The sequence below is a fragment of the Hirundo rustica genome, chromosome 6 (assembly GCF_015227805.2).
Source record: "Hirundo rustica isolate bHirRus1 chromosome 6, bHirRus1.pri.v3, whole genome shotgun sequence".
In the NCBI taxonomy this organism is placed as follows: domain Eukaryota; kingdom Metazoa; phylum Chordata; class Aves; order Passeriformes; family Hirundinidae; genus Hirundo; species Hirundo rustica.
In genome coordinates this window covers 21,509,553-21,531,890 of record NC_053455.1, presented here as the reverse complement: position 1 = coordinate 21,531,890, position 22,338 = coordinate 21,509,553, and the positions used below count along the sequence as shown (strand labels likewise).

The 22,338-nt window shown below is 38.5% G+C and overlaps 1 protein-coding gene across 6 annotated transcripts in view; it reads left to right on the top strand.

Moving 5' to 3' along the window:
* Positions 1–22,338, top strand: part of NRXN3 (neurexin 3) — a 985,585-nt gene that overhangs the window by 366,626 nt on the left and 596,621 nt on the right. For 5 of the 6 annotated variants that reach the window (XM_058420836.1, XM_058420835.1, XM_058420837.1 and 2 more), the window contains one exon: positions 1,845–1,871. The exons of the other annotated variant lie outside the window; for it this stretch is intronic. In XM_058420836.1, the coding sequence (XP_058276819.1) occupies positions 1,845–1,871 (27 nt within the window). The remainder of the gene's footprint in view (positions 1–1,844; positions 1,872–22,338) is intronic. 6 annotated transcript variants of the gene reach the window in all.

Here is a 22,338-nt window from a genome sequence, read left to right as displayed (position 1 = left end):
CTCCCTTTACCCCACCCAACTCCTGTAAAGGGATATAGCCACCACTGTATGGTGATCGTAGCAGTTGCTCCAGGGCTGTTTGCTCCCACTTTTCTGTTGCGGTTGACGACACATGACAAACCTAATCGCACAAAACCAAACCCAGATTTTCTCAGGAGAAGTTCTGCTTGAAAACAGACTCTCTCTGGCTATGTAACTTGTGATTGGTATGTCCCTGCTAATTACAATTCTTTACTTAGTATTTATAGACTCTTCTTCTTTCCCCTCTTTCATTTTTTTAAGAAGTGCATTTAGCTGCTGAAATAATTTTCCTACATCTCTCTGAGCAAACATAAAATTGGTCCAGTTAAGAGGCAGACTGCATTATATTTCTCTGCCATTCTATATAATCTCCCTTGCTGGGCCATATCTCTGTAATAAATACAACCATTCCTGGTGATTAAAGCTCTAGTTGTCCAGACAACGTGTCCACTAGCATGGTGCTATTGTTCATGGCCTTGATTTCCCAAGAGAGGGTCAGCATAACCCAAGATACGTAATAGCACTAATATGAAAGCTCTTGCCCATGTTAGACACCACAGCAGTGGATGTTCACAAGGCTGTAAACAGGCATTTATAAATGAAAGATCCTCTTTTGGATCATATCCTGAGATGTGCTGAGCATTAGTGTGTTAAAAGAGAGAAGCAATGCTCAGAGGCCCTCTAGCTTAGGCTCTCCTACCTCAGTTTGTTTTCTTTCTGGAGACTCCTCAGTTACCATTTATTAGATTCCACAGGCATAACTCTATTTTTCTCTCCTTATGCCTCTCTTTGCCCCTCCCTTGCCTGTGACCTCTGAATGAAGCAGGGCTATCAAAGGTTCCCAGATCTGCCACTTCACTGCCCATTTCATCTTCTCCCTGAACGTTACAAACGCCCCATTCAGCCTCAGCGTTCAGGCAGCAAGATGAGATTGGGCTCTGAGGAACTGGCAGGGCTGGGGACCTTTGTAAGAAACCCCCATTCTCCCTGCCAAGCCCCCAAAAAAGATTTCCCAACCTCCTTCAGAACTAGCTGAAATCTGGGCTGGGCGTTCGTGCGGTTAGCTGTTTGCAAGTGGCCATTTTATGAGAGCACACAACTGGGCAGTATATTAACCCTTTCCTCACCTGAGCGGACAGTGTCAAATGTGTCTGTGCACATATTGAAAAGTGTTTTGGGCTGGCTTTGGGGGAATGAAAAGAGGGTCTGTCTTTGGGAGAGCTGGAAAGGGTTAAATATTGCACCAAAAATCTCACAGGCTGATCTTACAGGTATTCTCTGTTGACAGATGGTGTATTTATGCCATAACAATACAAATTAATTTAAAAGAAACCAAGTGTAAAGGTTCACTTTGAGCTTCAAGCTTCTTAGAGAAATTGCTAAAGGTCTCTAAAAAGCAAAATGACACTTGAGTGCAACTTGTGTCTTGAGGGAGATTTTTATGCCTTAATTATAAATTTTTGAATTGTAATTCATATCAGTTTATGGTCTGGAGTGGAAGATTCTCTTAGATTTGTAGGTTCCTATAAAAGAGGAAAGAACTTTCTGCGTCAACATGTGGCTATGTATGTATATTGGTATATTTCTCTATACATATGTATATATACACACAAATATATATATTTATGTAACAGATATTTACATAGAATATACTGTACATATACACCCACTCCTGAACTTGTACAGACTGTGTATAAGTATAAAATGGCCACATCTCTTTGCGTGTGTCTGTCCCCGGAAGGGTGGACTGATTGTTTTTGGATGTCTGCAGCTGTTACCTTGAAGGATGCAATTTCATCTTTCATTTATTTTTCCCCATCTAGACTGTATCAGGATAAACTGTAACGCCAGTAAGTTTTCCCTCAAGTTTCATTTTGTTCTCTTTCTATATATATTAAAATAACTTTATTTTCTTTGCTGTTTTATAAGCTGTTTTTATTTTCTTTTTTCCTTTCTTTTTATTTTCTTTAAAAAAATCTTCTGAAGTTGAAGGGTTGGGTGGGATATGAAGCTGGAGAGGGGGGAGGGAAGACTTTAAGGTGATTGTATATGGAAAATTTTGTGTTAGGTTTCTCCAAGGAGGAGATGAACTGTTATTTCATAGCTTTGCAGAAGAGCACCTGAGGAACCTGATGAGCTGATATTACATTTCACTGGTAACCTGTTGTCTTTATGAAAACTTTTAAGGAACCACATAAGAATAACAGCAGGTATTGTATGCACTTCTCCACTACAAAAAGGCAGGCATATTTAAAAACAAAGAAAACAAGCTTCAAACTCTTGCTTTATTACAGAATGGTGACAACTTAATATGCTGTTTATTCTAAGTAACTTTTCTTTGCATATAGAATAAAGAAAAATTAGATTTTTCATTTAGAGTATATTATATGTACTTCATATGTATATGTATGTATTTTTATGGCATTTACCATTCTTAGGTTTCTATAAGAAATTCTATCAGAATCTCTGGGTCACCTATGATTCCTTTCAGTTTGTAGAATTAGGGAGGAAGGATTATAAAATTTCTGTGAAAAATAATAGTGAAAGATCATATCCATTTCTAGAGTGACTGAGCAAGCCAGATCTTTTCTGTTCTGCTTCAAAGAGCTGGTCAAACTTGATGTAGGCCTCAAAGTAAAAAGCACTCCCCAAACAATGGAGCTGTTTAGATCTCAAGTGTGCTTTGAGGCTTATATTAACTTGTTACCAGATTCCTGAACTGGCAAGCCCTCTGTGTTAGATTTTATGTACAAGTATTTATGAAAGGCAGATACCAGCTGATTGAGACCCTACTTTGCACAAAAGTATGAGCAATTAGTTTTTTGAACTTGGGATTTGGTCCCTGGGAGCCTGTAGCTGGGTAGAAGCCTGTATATGCTCTAGAAGCTTATGATAATTTACTTTATTTCAATTATTATATTGTTATCTCAACCCATGTGTTTTACCTTTTTTCTGTTTTTCCTCCTCGTCCCACTGATGGGAGGAAGCAGCTGCACTGTGCTTAGTTGTTGTGTGGGATTAAACTGCTACAAGTGGGATTAGTCAGTGTATGACTCAAATCTTGACAGGTTTTGTTGAATTCCTTTTGCTCTTCGAAGTTTTCCCACTAAATTTCAAGGTAGAATGTGCAGTAGGAAAAAATGTCTTGAATGTGCTAGCTGAGATTGCCAGATTTTACACAGCAGTGGTGAGGACATTTACATAAAAATAGGATCGTTTGCTTCATAAGAGTTCACATGCTCTTGCTGCTTAGCCACCTGTAACTCTATCAAAGCACTTGGCCTATAGTTCTTGATATTTGTCATCTGAGGATCCATTTCCTCTGGTACTGGATAACAATCTGATGTTGTCAACATATTCAGCTTTTGATGACAGCTGCCTGTTGAAGGCTTAGTTATGGAAGACTGTCTTCAGGTGGGGAGTCAGCTTTAGTAGCAAGTAGCAATTATCTGGATTTTATGCAAATACAAAGCTAGCACTAATTGGAAGAAACATTCACAAAAACAAGAAAAAAAAGAGAGGAAAAAGAGAATCCTATAATGAACGCAATGGGAAGACAGTTTGAATTCCGTGTTTTTGTTAGTTTCCCCATAAGCATCAGAACATCTTGAATCATTTTGCTACCATGCATTTTTAATAGTTGAGCCTGTTGCATTTTTAAATACAGCCTTCCCCTGAAGGTTTAAATTTATTTCTTTATTTAAAACACATTAGATCTTCCTAATTTATTTTTTTATGATGCTTTGCTGAAAACTAGCAGCTCTACTCTTAGTAACTCCAGTATCTTGTTGGTGGTTGTTTTTTTTTTTCCCTCCTGCCTGTTGCAATAACTCAGGTCAGCTGTCCTGTTTCCTAGAAGAAAACCTGCTGGGGATTGGTGAAAACTGTACCCTTGAATGAATAAAATATGGTTAGGCAGAAGCAGACCAAATATCACTGTAAGCATTCCTGCAGGCACACTGACATTTACTTGTGCAGAGGGAGTTATCCACATACAGATATGTCTGCCAGGGTCTGTTGAAATGAGCAGAAGTGTTTTAAAAGTAACTTGACAAATGGGCTTCCCAGTAGTTAAAAGAGTTTCAGGTCAAGCAGTCACCACTGGTAACTGAGTAGAGGGGACCCAGTGTGTGGTTTTAAAGCTAAACAGAGCTGTACTTCTGGGGTTTCATGGAACATGTAGCTTAAGAGCCCACTACTTCAAGCACTGAAGGTCATGCTGTTTGAAAGGAGTCTTGCATATTCTCCCAGGTAAGCAATTTATACTTGTTCTTAATTTTCATTGAAAAGATGGAAGGCTTTTCTCTTTATATATGTTTGGGCTATTGTATACCTGATGTAAAATATTGTTTTCCATAATTTCATCTCTCTGTGTTTCATCGTTGTTGTATTTCACAGCTTTTTACTGTCTCTGTACTTACTTTAATACTCATCTCATCCGTTCCTTTTACTCTTGAAGATACCTAAACTGCTCTTTTCTCTTTCTGCACATTTAGAAGGACCCAACAATGCTTTTGCTCACACGTATGTAGTTGTATAGCGACTGTCTTTTCCTCTGAGTGCAAAATTGTGCAAAATCAGCACAACTGAAGGCAGGACCAGAATCTCCAAATAAACTGCATGAAGGTGCATTGAATGATTGTTTTGTTGGTTGGATTCATGGGGAGAAATAGCCATAGTCTAAATACAAGTCTTTTGCACTTTTGCCTACATATGTTTAATTTTTTTAAATAGGATTTCCTGAGAAAATGGTCCCTCTCTTATAATCTGTTTATTGAAATGCGTTGTTCACTTTGAAGAATGTTGAAGTTGTGGTAGTTTTATAGTTTGTGTCATGTCTGGTGCTCTGATTTTTCTTGATTTTTGCAAAGATCCTTAATTTTGTTATTCCATATCCAGTGACTCCACTTCATTCAGATTAGATGTGGATAGTTTTCTGCATTCTAGTCATTATTAAGTGTGGAGGACAGAGCTGTGTGTGCTATAGATTTGTTAGAATTTGGAGGTGTTTTCACTCTGTATTTTATTTAGGCTACTACTCTTGGTCTACTTCTCTTTCCTCACAAGCCTTTCATGTGGTGTGTCAAGATTCAGTCACATACTTTTACACTAATTCTATGAGAGATCTGCCAAAAATAGCTCTTTGGGACATGAACACTTCTGTCTTACTGCTTGTTATTTCATAATGAGGCTTTTTCTTCTCACTTAAAACATACCAGACAAGCCATCATCTATTTTCATGTCACTTTTGATGCCTCAGAACTTCTATATCTTCTTCTCTTACTTGCTGCTAAAAGCATAAATGGAAGAGGATAAAAAATTAGTCTAATCACTACTACTACACAGTTGATTCTGTGTCTCCGTGAGGTCTCACCTTTAACATGTTGTTTGAAATGCAATTAATTTTTGAAAATAGTGACAGCTAGAGTATGTTTCGTGTTCTTGTTTCAGTTGCCGTACTTACTGTATTTTGTGCCTTATTCAATGCAATGTTAGTGTTTCATTTTATTAAGTGCTACTGTAACAACATAAAATATGAAACTATGATGTGTAACTTTCTGGGAAAGGTTTAAAGTTTTCTCTTTCTGTATCATCATAGGTAAATAGGATGCTGTGCTAACTCTAATCAAAATATTGTAAAAGCAAGTGCACTTATCTGATTCCTAGTGATAGAGCTGTCATTTTAATAAAATGTTAATAGTACTTTAACAAGAAAACATTCTTTTGAAAATGAAGCGGTATGATTAAACACACACATCATATTTGTGACTGCATCTCCTAGTTCCATTTAAACATAATCAGGAAGAAATGAATACTTATGCAGCCTGAAAAGTGTCAAGTTTATGGTATGTCATATTGTATAGCATTGAAAGCAAAGCTGGTGTCTGTCTGTAGCATCTGCACAGCCCAGCTGAGAATGATTTTACCTTTAAGCAGTCTTGCACTTGGGATGCTGGCCTTGTGGCACCACAGTGCAGGAGAAAAGAAGAGAGGAAGCCTGTCTTTGGAAGACTGTCAGGGGATCAAAAGCAGTCCTCCCAGATGTTTGTCAGATGGCAAGATAAGAATTCTGTTAGAGGAGATCCTGCCCTGCTAGATCCAACAGCCCAAGAGAAGTGAGGCTACTGCCTCTGCTTGCTCCCAGGTTGTATTTGTAGCAAGCTGAAGATGTGTTCTTGGCAGGCCCTCTGCTAGAGTTTACACGCTTACTCACAGATCCTCATTCTTTCCAGTCTGGCACCATGAACGTCTGGACCTGTTGACCCCATGGTCTGACTCCAGTCACAGCACTCATAGCCCGGTACACTCTCATGCACAGAGAATAAAGGGCTCTCACCCAAGAAAGAAGTAGAAAGGAATTTAATAAGAAGACAGGACAGGCTGCACCGATCAGATAAACATACTGATCTGCAGCTATTTACATGCCCAGCCCTTTTTATCCCTCTACCCCTATATTTATTTTCCTACTCTTGTTCTTCCCCAAATCACCGTAACTTCTCCCTTTTTGTGCCATTGGTTTCTTCCCTAAACATCCCGTAGTAAGTCTGTCTGACTCCGAAGTGCTTTTCCCCGACATTGCATATGTGCAGCAAGCCCCTTAATTTAAAAGGTGGTATCAAGAGCTGGTCCAGCTATCATATTATGATGAGTGTCATGCTGGGACTTGAACCAGTGGCTCTGCTGAAACAGCCCTGTCAGAGACCTGGACAAGGTTTTCATTGCTCAGGAGTCTGTGATTTGTGCTCACACCTCCTGCTGTGTGTGCCCCATTCTCCTCTGGGCTTGTGCATATGGGTCTTTGGTGGGCTGATGGCCCTGGATATTACCCAGGAAGATATTATTTGTGCTACCCCTCCTGATGTTGTCTCTCTGAGCTCCTTTATGGATGTGCAGATGAGCTCTGTTTCATAACACAACAAATTCCTCTTCCCTGTGGCAGCTACTACAAAGTGACCTCTTTTGTCTCATACTTTTGTGATTCAAGCCCATTCCAAGTCTCCAGTGGGAAGAGTACCCTCTTGACTTAATTTTGTAGTTCAGGAATGGTATTCTCCAATTTAGTACTCCCACTGAAAAGAAGACCATGAACTGCACCCCTCCCTTCCCTTCAGTGGGAGACAAAAGGCAGAGATAAATTAAGAACCATTTATTGGAACCATCCATGAGATAAGAAAATGAGTAGCAACAATACCAATAATGTACAAAGAAAGGGCAATTTACATGCAGAATGCCCAACAAGCCTAGTACAATGAAAAGCAATGGCAGGCAGACCCTTCACCCACTACGCTTTCCCTATGACCGGAAAGGAATACTCTTCCCGAAAGGAAGAGAGAGTTCCTTTCCCTGCCCTGGCAATGACACAAAATGGTATTGAATAATATTAGGATCCTGGCCATGCCCACAGAGCTCCAGGCTCCTCACCCTCATGGCTACTGCAAAAAATTACCCCTGTCCTTAACCCAAACCAGGACACATTTTCAACTCAGAGGTTGTTCGTTGTACCCCTACAAAGTGAATTAGTGCTTCTGAGCTTGTTTTACAAAGATAGCAGCAGAATCCATGCCACTATCAGTTGCAATGGAGGGGATAAGTCCATTTTTGGGCCGGGTTCCATGTGCACATCTTCTGTCTGAGTGAGAGTGAGAAACGTAAAGCACATAGGAGAAACTGCTCCACTTCACTGATGTCTAGACAATATGTCTTCTGTAGATTACATGGTGTAATTAGTTGCCAGAACTTTTTTTTTTTTTTTTTTTTTTTTTTTTTTTTTTTTTTTTTTTTTTAATTCAAAGAGCATTGGCACAAAACTGAAGACTCATGCCTCAGGATCTAGGAGGAAGCCAGTATTTTATATGCTATTAATTTTGTTTGTGAACAACCCAGAGGGAGCATCTCTAATGAGGCTTTAAATAGTTATATAGACAAAAATCAGTCAGCACAAGCACTGCTTGCTATGTTGGGTGCCACCTGTTCTGGAAATTTAAGGCCAGATCAGTGAGCTTTAAGGATCAGTGGATATTGGATAAGGAGTGACTGGTAAAAAGGCACTAGTGATTGCCATTATTGTGGGCAGAACACTGGGTTTAATGAGCACAGGCTTTTCACAGTGTCTTTAATCCTCCTTATCCAGACAGTGACATGAAGATTAAGGTTTTGCTGTGGTATAATTGGTTTGAGCAATGTTAAACTGTGGTTTGCTATATCACAGGGTCCCTGAATCCCAGAATATTTCATCAAGGGCCACAGATCTGGGCTACAAACACAAATGGGTGTTTGCTAGAATTCAGCTGGGCCCAGCTGTTAGTTAACATCAGTCAGCCTTCATCTTCCAGCTGATACTGTCCCATCCTTTGAACGTCTCAATTCTGCATCTTCAGTTTCAGTACTCAGGCAGAAACATCGGTGTGGAGAAATGGCAAAAATGAAAGCAGAGCTTGGCAGAATGTGTTCTGCATTATTTTTACCTAAATCGCTGTGGTGAGACCTAAAAAGAAAGAAAACTAACCTTGGAAACTCATCAGTCATCTGTCAGGCATAAGTGACCCACTTTTGGAGAGAAGCTCTTCTGGTTTACTAGCTTACCATTCCTACCCCAGCAACTTTTCTTGATTAATTTTGACTTTTGAAAATATTGTCTTTGTGCCGTTGTACATTTATATATATATGTAATTTTCAATTCCTGTAGCCTCTCATTCCTTCTGTGGGATTCTAACTAAAAAAGAGAACTGTTTTAAAGGTCAAAACAAACCATGGATGATTGGTTATCCTGTCAATCACTAAGATAGATTATAGATACCTATTACTTAATGTTAGAAATGCTAATTAAGTGTTGGGATCCTGGATGCTATAACAAAGATTATGGAATACAAAAAGTTTGAGATAGCTTTTTTAAATTTTTATTTTTTAATTTATTTTATTTTATTTAGAGGAGAAAGATACTATTGGTGAAGCTTGGAGTAACCTAGGAAGAAGTCTTGTGATGCTAGGTTTTGTTTAATGATACATTGAATTACCTAATTGTGGTCAGCAGCATTTCTCTCTTATCCACCAGTTGTTACATTATCAGCTTCCTTTCTCATGTCTGGGGAAAAGAATCTTGTTTCCTTTTTTCCTTTTCTATTGCAATGTTTGCAGGATCTCAGCCAGGATGCCTGGGGAAAAAAAAAGGCTTTGATAGAAAAATGTGTAAGCACCTCATTTTGTTATTTTGGCCACTTTCCATGTATAAATTGATTTGTGTTCCTTTCAGATCTGCTGTCATCGCTTGCACTTTCCTCAGTGTTTTGGTTTAACCCCTGTAGGTGGTTAAGAAGCACACAGCTCCTCTCTCACTCTCTGCCTGCTTCTGTGTGTGTTATCAACACTGTTTTGCTGGCAAATCTGAAACGTGGCACCATGTGTGTTGCTCTGAAGAAAATTAACTTGCTCTCAGCCAGATCCAGTACACTCAGGAAGAGAACATACCCTTGAAAGCTTGTGAACATTTTGATATAGAACATGAAAAGGCAATGCTTTTGCTGCCGTACAGTGAAATAGAGGGCTAAAGGTAAACTGAAACAATGTCATTTATGGTGTCCAGCCATCAAGTATTTGGTAATTTCTTTTTCCATTTCACTGATTTTCTTTTTCTACACAGGGCACTAAGTTTGAGCAAACTTGCTGTGTGAGAGGTAGCACCAGGGAGCTGTGTACGAGTATGAAATATGTTGTTTCCAGGATTAAGATGTCAGGCTGCTGACTATCTTGAAATTAAATAGAGGCTGCATTAGGACTTTAGTATTGGCTACTGTTTCCATGAATGGTGAGAGGGTTGATAATAGGGAAAAGTTGCCTTTCCACAGCTGAGAGGCTTTTTTCCAGGTTTAACAACTTTCACACACCCTACTGCTTTCAGCACTGACTGCTACTGTCCTACCACTGCCTGTATTTTCCACTGCTAGGCTGGTTTATCTGGCAAAAGGCATTGCTCCCAGAAAATTTCTCTCTGGAAGCAGGGAACTGCAATTGTGCACAGGAGTAAGAAGTTCATTTAAAAAATATTTATTGATGGTTCTGTGCTTAAATACTGGTTGCTGAGAAGTGAGCTGGGTAAAGGTGAGCTGCAGATTTGTGGTCTGCCTCTGAAAGAAGCAGTTTAGAAATATTTATTCTTAGTGCAGGGACAAAACGAGTCATGGAGAACGAGAACCCTTTTTCTCCCAGAGAGGGTCTTGCTTGGTTAAGCTGGTGCACAGTGGTGTGTGATGCATATAGCAAGCTTGCATTGCTGCTGCATCTCTGGAAATGTGCTCTAAGAAAACCTCTCATCGGTTATGTTTTCTTTTCTAATGTCTTATCTTCTGCTCCTTGGAAAAAAAGGTGATTCTTGAGATTTCAGGGCCAAGGAGACAGTTGTTGCTTTCTTCGTTCTTTTGTGCAAAGGAAGTACAAGATGTGGGGAGCCCTGATGGAAGAAGAAACCTGACCAAAGGTGCCACAAATGTGTCTGATCAGTGGTGAAGATTCATTATATAGTCATAAATAATTTTCTGCCTAGTACAAAATGCAGTATGGTGAGCATATTGATTCTGAATATGAAAAGTTAGAAAGCCTGTGTGAGGTTCTCAAGTAATTTTCCCAGTTAAATATCTTTTTGATTATGTGTCACTTCAGTGATTGCTATATGAAACAGTCATGTGAGCTCACTTCATTATGGAAAAATAACTTCTTCTTTTTAGTGGATTTCCCAGTGTCCAGGGCTGACTGTGAACTGGAAATCAAATCACCAGGTAGACTTTTAATCATCTGAGGACATTTTATTATTTTTGTTTGCTCATGAAATTGGAGTACAGAATCACCAGAAAGCTTGAAAAAAACAAGGGAAGTTACTGTTAATTACCTGTTAATGCAAGAGTAGGTTCAGGTAAGGGTTTAATTATATATTAATAAACGGCTAGCATGCTGACATAATTTGGATTAGTGTGTTTTCTGTTCCCCTTTTTCTTGTCGGGGAATCGTATTTGAAATTATTCAGCCCACTGTTTTTGAACTGGTAAGGAAAAGAAGAAATGTAAATGGTATTGCTTTTGACTCACATGAGCATCTTTCAGGTTTCAAGCTGTTTCTACTTTACCAAGCTGCTAAACAAAGCACTTAAACAATTTGAAGTTGCAGTCTTCCATCAAGCATGGTTCTCCTCCTGAATTTGTGGCGTTTATTTCTTGGCTTCAAGAGGAGGGACAGTATTTGCCAAATTGTTCAGCTGCAAGCAAAACCACAAGCCTTTCTTACCTGAGTTGGGGAAAGATGTCATGTTTGACATTTCATGGTCCCAAAATCAAATTGACATGCCTGTATATGAGGAGTTCTAGATATTGAACAGATTCCTATATTGCAGTTGACATGTGTAGTTTATAATGGTATGGGTTCTAATTTGAACAAAATGGGTTTGCACATTCAGTGCAAGAGAAAAAACAGCCTCATGCAAATGTTGTCAGAATTTCATCATTCCTTTTAAAAGACAGAAATAATATAAAAAAGTTTTAATGCAAAGAGGCCCCTGGTAAGAGGTATGAAAATGGGGGAAGTTTTTTCCTTGTAGGCTAGTACGGAGTGGTTACTTAGTAGCATAGTGAATGAAGCCCGGAGTTGATAAGGGCCCTTACAGATTTAATATTTGTTGCTGCTGATATGTAGCCAGTTCTGTTGTGAAAGATGGCATCAAACATCATGTGGGAACTCTAGACTTTAATGCAAAATGGTAGAATTGTACTTGTAGAAGCCTACAAAGATTTTTAGAGGTAAGTACCCAGCTGGCCAAATCATACAATAGTAGTTACCATTATACTGTAACTTTAATTGCATATACCCCACTCATGTTGTTACCGTAGTCTATTCTGCCATCAGATTGAGTTCTCCCATGAAAATACCAATCATAGTCCTAGAACTGCCAAAATATTGATGCTACAAATATGGATATAACTTTTTTTTTCTTTTTTGTGATGGACAGAAACTTGCCTCATTTATTTCTGTGCTTTGTTATATTAGAAAGAATGTAAGATTGTTACTTCCAATTTATTTTATTATGTTTTTCCTGCTTTGGATAATTTTAAATTAGAAGAAGCTTGCTTCCTTAAATTATCATTGCCACTGAAAGCAGCACCAATAAAATTGACCACTTCTTTTTGTAATAAAGATTTATAATATTTCGCTCACTAGTCACATTTTATTTCAAGAATAATAAAATGCAACAGAGAAGGTGGAGCAGCATAAAAACATTTTAAAATGTAGAACCTTTTTTTTTTTTTTTCCTCCCCCTGCAGCACAACAGTATTTTTCAGGGAATGCTATATCCAGCAGGGCTGCATAGAGAGAACTGTTTGTAAGCCCATCTGTCCATGTGTGCTTATGCTGGGAATGCCAGTACCCAGTTCAAGCAAACTTTCCTGACTCTGGTGTACTCCATGCATGTCTTAGAGAGGGGGCTGAGCACCATCTCGTGGTGCACCTGGAGATTTTGTAGTCTCCTCTCCGTTCAAGTGCTGAGCAGCTTAAAAGCATCTCCAAAGCAATATGATCATTTTGTGTTTGCTGTTTTATTGTCTTCTACCTGTGAAAGGGTTGAAGGTTTGTTCAGAGAGCTTTGTAGAAAGCGGCAAAGATGAAGATTTATATTAGTGGTAGAGGTGTGTGAGACTTGAATGCAAACAGATGCTTGACAGTAGCACTGGGCTACCATATATTTTACACTCTATAGGAAACAAGTAACTGGCAAAGTGTGGACTGTATCACAGGCCAGCACTGATCAGCACAGCAAACAACTGTGTGCTCTGCTTCCTTGGAGTTACTCCTTTTTGCCTCAGATGAAAACAGCTGATGCCATGCAGCCGAAGCTTCGTGCCTTAAATGCTACAAACACAAAAATGGAGACTGAAGGGACTGCCAGGCCATAGCAGAAGCTACTGTTCTGTGTCTCTGACAGCTGCACCAAATCAGGTGTCCTGAGTTCAGTATTCTTTCCTAGAGCTTGCATTCACATACTGTGGATACTGTACTGCATTTAAAACATTTGTTTCTGCCATCTGCATCTGATTCCAAAAGTGGGGTTCAGGAAAGCTAGTGATAGCTAAGATCAGGCTTGATGTAATAAGAAAATATGTATGTATAAGTATGCACAGAACATCCTTAACAAAATATATCAGTTGGAATACCTATACAAATGTTTAATACCTCCTGTGACTGGAAATTTCATAGAATACGTATGGAACTGACGTATTTTATAATAATTCATACAGACATGTGAATAATCCTTCATAATAGGAACAGGCAAGTGTGGAAGTGGGCTTCCACTAGGCTAAGAGGGTCCAAAAAATATTTATTAAACCCAGTTGTGTTGTGATATTCAGTCATTCCTAACTAGGCATGAATTCAGAAAGGAGAAAATTCAAATTTCCTTGATTAAACTGTAGAAACCCAAGTCAGCACATGGAAGATATGATGTTGCTTTAAAGCCAAATCCTCAGCTGAAGCAGCCAGAACCTCTCTGGAATTCCGAGCAGGAGTAATTAAACAAATACATATGAAGTCTGTTTTAAGCTAATTGGAACTGCATCTGATGTTCACTTCATAAAAAAAAACCCTGACTTTAAATTTCTACAAGATATTGTTCTTTTGTTTACAATGAATTAAGTCTGATACTTCTTGAGCTGAGCCAAGATAAACTTAAGAAATAAGTGTGTTTCACCATTGCACAAAGAGTGACTCTGGCAAGGGAGCTATTGAAAAACTGGACAAAGAACTTTGGCTCTGAAATTTGTTTAGGGAGCCAAAGGGCTGGAGAATGTTTCCTATCAAGTTGCAAAGTGTTAATGTGTAAGGTGGAGTGCAGGAAAATGTTACTCTGAATGAGTGCTGGCCTCATTTTTCTATTACCCTCACTGTGGGTAATAGAAAAGTAAAAGATACTTTCCTGTTTCAGGTAAACTTTGATGCATCATAAGGAAATACTTCTTCCTTATTTTGAGAGAGATACTTTTCTGCTTTGCCCTTTCAAGCAAAGCCTTTTTGTCCAATTCACTCAAATTTGTTAAAATACGGATCTATTCTTTCTTGCACTGCTTTTTATGGTTTTCAAATGCCAATTATTTCTGTAATGTAAGGGGGAAAGAGCCAGCTTTCTGTCATTCTGATTGCTGAAACTATGATTTTCAGTTATCCATTAGGAGGTTATTAAGATGTTTTTCTACTTTAGCTCTATTTTACAGAGGTACTGAGCGTAGTCAACCCCTGTCAAATTTCACAGGATTTTAGATGTTCAGCATTTGTGAAGAATCAAATCTTAAGGCCTTAAGAGATCTACTCCCAACTACTCTCGGGAGATTTTCAGAACTGAAACGATGACAAATTAGAGGTTCTGTGTATTTTTTTCTGTCATGAGGTAAATGAAGTATATCCAAGTTCTTGACACGTATGTCTTCATGTTGGAAGACTTGTTGCCTAATTGGAACACTGTGGTCTGAACTATTTACGTCTGAGAAGACTGAGGATCTGAGCCACGTAGCTTTGAATGCAAAACTGTGTGTTTTAATGTGTTACAGATTTACCTCTGGGGGCCTGTATCATGTTGAGGACTCCATGGGTAAACATGAACATGTTTTCATGTAAGATTTTTGCTTTTTCTGACTGGACCAGAAATGTAACAGAACCATCACTTTTCTGAGAGCTTTGGGAATATAGAAAAACTCGGAGATACCTGTAGAATTGCAGTTCTGATAAGCTAAAGGAGGTATGTGTAGTAAAAGATTTTAACCCACTTCCCCTTTTTTTTTTTTTTTTTTTTTTTTTTTTTTTTTTTTTTTTTTTTTTTTAATGGAGGAACAGTAATTTAATCTGAAAATGGGCAAAGGCATTGCTTTTTTTTGGCATCTCTTTTTTGGTCACAGCACCAAAAGAATATTTGATTCTGTTCCATAGTGAGTTAAGATTTGAGCCTAGAGTTAAAGACCCTTTCTGAGAAGTTCGTAAGCATATTTTTTTTCTTTAGAATATTATACTGATGCTGATGATTTAATACTTACAAGGCTGCAATAGTGGTGGAATTACTATCACCATGGAATTAGTGAAGGACAGAATTTGCAGAAGCAGTAGCAGTGATATTATGGGCTTTCAACCCTGCCCTAACATGGTACCATTATTCGACCACTCCTGACAGTGATAGAAACCTTTGTTGCAGCCATTCTACCCTGGTGCTACTCTACAGGTTTCAGGAGAGAGGGAAATATGAGCAAAATGAAAGATTATTCATTCTTACTCACTCTTGTTTCCTTACCTATAGTATATGGAGGGATCCAACTTCTACTTTTGTAAGAAGGACATGTGACTGGGTTTATTGCCAGTGCACTTTTTGGAAACCTGCAGGCTGCATACTGATTGAAAGAAAAGTGCTTAGCTGCTAACTACAGGTATACCTGAAACTCATCAGTTAGGGATAAAACACTACCCATGACATGTGAACGCTGTTAATTGCATCAGTACTGAATAAAACCTCACATTCAGTCTCAGGTGACAATAGTTTGAGATTATTTGCTTCTAAGTAGCAGTAAGTCTTCTGAAACTGCAGTAGGTCCAGTGTAAAACCTGTACAGATTTCACAAGGGCAGAGGAAAATCTACCAAGAAATTTCCCAAGAGCATTGAAACCACATTTCAAAATCAGCACTTTCTAAAGAAAATTAATCTGAAGTACTAACAAAATCACTGTCATGCAGTTTCTCTGGCTGCAAACACAGAGGTGAAACAAACTCAAACCCTAACTTATAAGAATCAGACACTGTAGGGAAATTTGATTCAGTTCTTATTGAGTATAGAAAATCAGGTGGTGATTAGTGTTGTACATTGCTCTGCTTACTCTTAGTTTATAAGAATTCTATTATTGAGCGGTTCATGAAGGTTCACTGTGCTGTGGAACTGTTGATGTAAAGAGACAGATGTTTCTAAATCACTGTAATCAGCAGTCCACTGCCCCAGTTGCTGTTCTTCTTTGACTGGTCCATACTTGAATCTTTTTTTTTTTTTGAATACTGGGAATTCTGTCTATAGCTTCTAGGATTTTCACAGTGGCTAGAGATGGAGCCTAGTGTCCCCAGTCCTACTTCACTTCCACAGCCTTCTTCTGTGGCCAGCTCCTCTGTACTCACAGGTGAGAGAGACCAGAAAGCTTGTATTTGAAAAGGGTAAGGCAGTTTTGGCAGGTGAACTAATTTACATCCACAACCTGATTGCTACCTAATATCAGAGAATATCAGTATGTTGTCACAGTAGTCAGGTGGTCTATCCTTGCTTTGATTAAAGACATCATCTTTGTGCCTTTAGAGCAAAAGGTAGTACTACTTCTGTGTTGATATTAAGTGCTTCAAGTCTACATGAAGAAAATCCTAGTTTCAGTTCTTGCTGATAGGAATAGTACCTATGTATGGATAGCCATGTATTTTTTACAGGATGGCTTAGAGACAGAATCTGCTCTGAAGGTTTTATCGTCCAAATGTCTTCAAGGATAAAAGGCATAGAGGGAATGTATGAGCATTCACATTTAGACTAGTGATGAAATTAGGTAGTATTTAGTTCATTGACGCTAGTCAGTGAAGAGGACTAAGATCTTCCAGAGAATGGTTTGAAGCTGGAAGCTGTCAGCCTCCTCCTATGGGCAATTTGGAACCATGTGTACCTCCTGATGATTGTTAGGAGCACTGCCTGATCGAGGCTTCTTAAATCAACATCACCACACAGTCCCCAGAAAATAATAACAACAACCTCTACATAACTCTGCAGTATCAAGACTCCGGGCAAGTAATTTATTTACCAGAATTTCATCTTTCCAGTAGTATGCAGCTAATAATAGTCACCTTCTTACCAGGCGGCTTTAGGAATTGAAGTCATGAATGTCTATAATGACTTCAATAAGTACAAAGGTATTGTGCAAACATATTTAGTGCCTATGAAAGAATTGTGAATTTCTATTTATTACCCACAACATTACAGCAATAAGTGCCAGTAAGATGAAATGTTTTTCAAAATGTTAAAGGCCAGATTGTCCTGCTAGTTCATCTTGGTGGAATCACAACATGCAATTTTTTTCCCTTTTATGTGTGGCAATTAGTTTCCTGAAAGAAATCAAAGAATCCATGTCATATGTCTAATTTTAGATGTAGTTATTTAGATTGACATACCATCGAGTCAATGAAAAATGCCACACCAATGGGAATAAAAAAAAACCAGATTAAATGGCAATAAAGAAAATTAACTTAAATCAGCAGGGAGATGTGGACATATTTACAAAAACAAGTGTGTGCAATGTTCTATTCATACGTGATCAAATCTTATCGTGAAATTTGGAGGTGTTATTAGCAATTGTCTCTGTCCTCTGCCTTGGTGTTTTTGTTTGTTTCTTTGTTTGTTTGTTTGTTTTTGTATTTGTTGAGAAAAGCTCATTGAGGGAGATAACTGTGTTTCTTAGGCCAGTGCCTTCATCTTCAGAAACAGTGGGAAATGATGAACCTCATCCTTAAAAAACAATGAAACAAATGCTCAGTCTCCTGCATCAGCAATAACTGGACTGCTGTAAATGTGGTTAGTATGTAAGGGTTTATAGGCTTAGTATTTATGCACTGTACTTCAGTTTCGGTTGTAATTTCCATAAAAATGACAGAATAATTAGCCCAGAATGCCGAGGCTGACATTAAGAAGTTATACTGGCTTGCACATAATTGCATATCTCCCTCTGGATGGCTGGAATATCTGCAGACTGGGTTACAGATCACCTGGTTTATTATACTCTCCATGTATGATGTTTTGCTTCTTTCTTTACTATACACCAGAACTAGATAGCTACCTTACAGACACAGCAGTCTCTTCCTTGCTGTAGGAAAAAATACTAAAGCTAAAATTTCCTTGTGTGCTAAAACGTGATTAATTCTTTAAATAAAAGTGAAGAGATGATGCTGACCCTGTGCCATGAGAGTATGATCTCTTTACCCTGTTAAATGTTGTGATGAGTTTTGTCAGTGTGGTTTCCCTTTGGACCATGCACTAGGAAATGTCATTACAGCTGTGACTGAAGCAGTGCTTATTCAGATGGCTTTCTCTTTGCACTCATGGAAATGTCCAGAGTTGTGGCTTACCTTGGCAAGAGGCAGGAGGTCAGCAAAACACTGCTGGCATTAAATTTTACAGCTCTGATGAGATTCTTGTTTTGGAATCTGAAACTGAAGTGATTGTTACTGATTTTTTTTTTTTCTAATTATGTAATTATGGCATAGACATCTTCATGCTATACAGGAGTTTTCACATGATTTTCAGCTCTATACGTATGATCAGAATTTTTCTGGTTTTAACTGTGTCTCCTGGCATTTTGTTTCATACAAACCTACAGAGAGAGAGAGAGATGTATGTACATACAAGGCCTATTTAATTGACACCAAATGGGTGACACCCATTTAATTAGAACATGATTCTGTTTCTTACTGGAGTAAGAAGGCAATATTCCTTTTGAATCTGAGTGAGAAGCACAAAGACAAGTATTATCAGGAAAAGAATTGTAATGTGCATCCCATATTAAAAAAAAAGTTCTCGGATGAGGTTTGAAAAGATGTGGTATGTTAGCTAATTAAATAAGGCATGGAGGAAATGCGGAAAAAGAATACTTTTTATCAGAAGAGACTAAATTATGTGTGAGGAGATAGAAAGAGATTGAGAAGAGGCCAGTTTTAAATAACAAGTGAAGGTGAAACATCCAAAAATAAAGAAAGAAATTGTAGTTTTGACAAGGTCGATTTTAGATGTCTAAAAGTAGAGTGCAGTCATTTTTTCACTGTTGGGAATCATCAGAAATATATGAGAAGGGAGGGTCATCTGGTCACGAGAGTAGAATATTAATTTCATTTTTTTCAAGTGAACAAGTATTCTCAAGTCAGAGCAGAGAGAGAATGAGGACTTGCACTGCTGATCTGGGTGTATAATATGTAACGTGGTAAATGGGCTTCCAAATTCAGACTCAGCTTGGTCTTAACCTGTTTGTTTTGGAGTCCTCATGTACCTTGAGAGTAATTGTTCTCTGCCCTTCTATAAATAATGCCAAACAATACCAGAGCTCTGACAGCTGCTGCTTTGATCTGAACTTACAAAGCAACGTCCAAGCCTTGGAATATAAAAGAGGAAATCATGCCCAAAAACACAGTGTGTGTGTGCATGTAATTTTTTGTTACAGATTGCAACCATTTTTCTTTACCTCCTGACTTCTGGGAGAGCCTCTATCTTTAGAATTTCTCCGCCACAATTGCTGAACACTCTTGCACAGTGTATGTTCACTGATTGCATCTAATAATTGGTATGTGGGCCTTAATGGTTCTGCCTGTTTCTGTGTCTTTACAGAATCTATCTATCTTGTAAGTCAGTCAGTCATTAGTTCTTTCACTCTGTCTAATCTTTTTATGTTTTTATTGATTTGTTCACGCCAAGGCTACAGAAGAAAGAAGCCATTTTAACTGCTTTGTAAATAGCTAGAACAAGCCAGCTGAGCTTGTGTGTCCTCTCTTTTCAAGGCAGGTCTAAGATTGTGTTTCTCCTTTAACTGAAACCACAACCAAAAGATGTGATTGCTAATGCAGACATTTTCAACATGAGCAAGTAGTTTTTTTGCTTAGATGAAAATAAGCACCAGGTTTAAAAATCTGTGCCTAGTATTCCTCATTGAATTTTTCTTTCTTCATGGCACTCTGCATCTTCCATGGCTTTAGCTGCTTTTTCCTGAGGGAAAGAAAGGAAGATATAAATTGGGCTGTGTCAGTGAAGTTCAATTTCTACAGGTGTTGGGCAGCTTGAGACAAAAGTTGGGGTGCTGATGCAGACAGCTAAATGCAGGTATAGGAGGTACACCAAGTCACAGGAAAAGACAAAGGCTTTGGATTTCCAGTAAAAATAAGGGCAAAGGTGACTCCACCAGGATGAGATCTCCAGGATCCTTGCTGTGCTCCATATCCTGTCATCAGCAGCACAGATGACTGCTGGTATCCAGTGCCCTTTACCCAAACCTTTGCTTTCAGTCATTTCAAAGGAGATTTTCTTCTTTAGTACTGACATGCAATGACTTTGCCTGCTTAAGAGAAGGGACTTAGGAGTCCATTTAAGTTTTCTATTCTTTCCAGTGTTATTCCTTCACTGGCCATAGGGCTGGCACTCACAGCCGAACTCAGGCTGCCAGCTGAACCCTGTGTGTTCAGAAATAGCACTCTCTCTATGCTCTATACTTTTTCAAGAAGGTTTATCCTGGACCAGTAACACCATCAAGACTGTGCCTGCTGGACTGTGGTTCTGACCACTATTTTTTTTTTTTTTTTTTCTTTTTGTTACTGGACTGCTCTGGACGGTTTTAATTGCGGGAAGTACAGACTTTATCGGTAGAATTGTCTGCTCAATCTTGACCTTCTAAAGTCAAATCTGAAATGTGAGACAGAAGACTGTCCTTGATGTTTTTTCAGATGGGCTAGGATTTTTGAAACTGATATTTAACTTTTGATATATGGATTTAAAAAGGCAAGAAGAAAGAATGTAGAAGTATCCTTTCACTTCTTCACTTCCCTCCAGCCTCCCTGCACACAAAGAGAATAAGTTCTCTCAAAATACTGCACTGATCTTACTCTCAAATTCCTGATTTTTGAGTCCTGAGGGATGAATCCTAGGAATTAGATTAATTTTGGTCCAAAAGGGATCCAGTTCAGAAAGTACAACTTTGCTGCTAATTGGTTTTGTATTGATATTCCTTCCAAGCCAAGAATTCTCAAGGGTTTTTTGGACAGGAAGTTTCAGAGCAGGCAGTGCTAAATGGAGCCAGTTGTCTACCTGCTGCAGAGTAAAAGCCCACAGGCATCCCCTTCCCACTTGACAGATCTAGCATTTCTTTCTTCATTCTCATTATAATAGTTCATCTTGTGACGATTCTTGGCACTCTTTTGCTTGCTAAACCCTGAACTGTGATATCTGTTAGTATCTTCCCCTTTATAGAAACATGGAAAAAATAATCCACAGGCTGATCTGCTGCTGCTAAGAGATATTTATTCTAGGAAGGAATCTGGCTCTTTGTTATATACTGACACTGAATATTTAAATTACAACCTTCTAATCTTTAATTTACAGCACCTAGAGGATATTGAAGAAATTAAAATAAAATGCAACAATATTCCACCTAGAGAGGGGAACTGATGGAGAATCAACACTTTCCAAAATGTGGGGTTGGTTTCTAGTTCCCATCTTTGTCAGGAGATGTTCTGTGTTCAATACTCCTAAGGCTATGTATGTCAAAGATTAAATACCAGTTTTGATAATCTAAGCTTGTCTGAAGAAGAACTGAGGCTCACACTTTAGACTTGACTGTGTCCCTGCATTAGAAGGGCACACAAATTGAGTAGACAATTTTGCTTGTAAGCCTATATGTCAGTATTTCTGTGTTAGGCACAATTTGAGAAGGACTGGGAAGGATGTGAATCACTGCTAGTGGGATTCTATGAAAAGTTTTGCTAGAAAGAGGCCTTGCAGGTTTGGTAATTGAATTGTTAACTGTCACCCTGATGGGAATATGTGACTAATAGCAAACCTTAGATTCGGATGTTATGTTTCAGAGCTAGTCTTAAATGCTAAGTTGAAGACTTATTGTTAGTTGGATTTGAAAATCATGGAAACAGCAGTCAGTGTGGTACAAGACACTGCAGAAAGTGAGGTGCCCTAAAAAGGTGTCCCAGGTGCCCTGGGAAAATGACCACGGAAGTCACAGAATCCACGTTAGTACACACAGGTCATGAACAACAAATTCAAGTACTCCCATCTTCTGCGAAACACATAGACATTGAATTGTCTGTGATTATCTGTTTTCAGTTCAGCCTTACTGGTACGCCTTTAGGCATTATCATTTGCTTTATATCATATATTTTGGGGCCTGAAGATGCCCATATGACACAGGACTGATTTCTGCCTTTAAATGCCCTTTGAACTATGAAACATCTGCGTAGACATATTTTGTATCTAGATGTATCACCGTTCAGTACATTTGTCTTAAAGTTTTTATCTACACTAAATGTCCCTTAAAATCATAAGGGACATTTGCCAATTATGCGTGAAATATATGTAGTAAAGCCATAAATTAAGTCCAGGTTAATCAAATCCTGTATATGTACTTTTTTTCAGAACCGACAATCACTAAACCCCATTCCCATTAGCTGAGTTAGGCTCATCCTTGGAATTATTTGGATCATCTGGTAGTATTACTGGAATAGCAGCACCCTGAATTGTACCA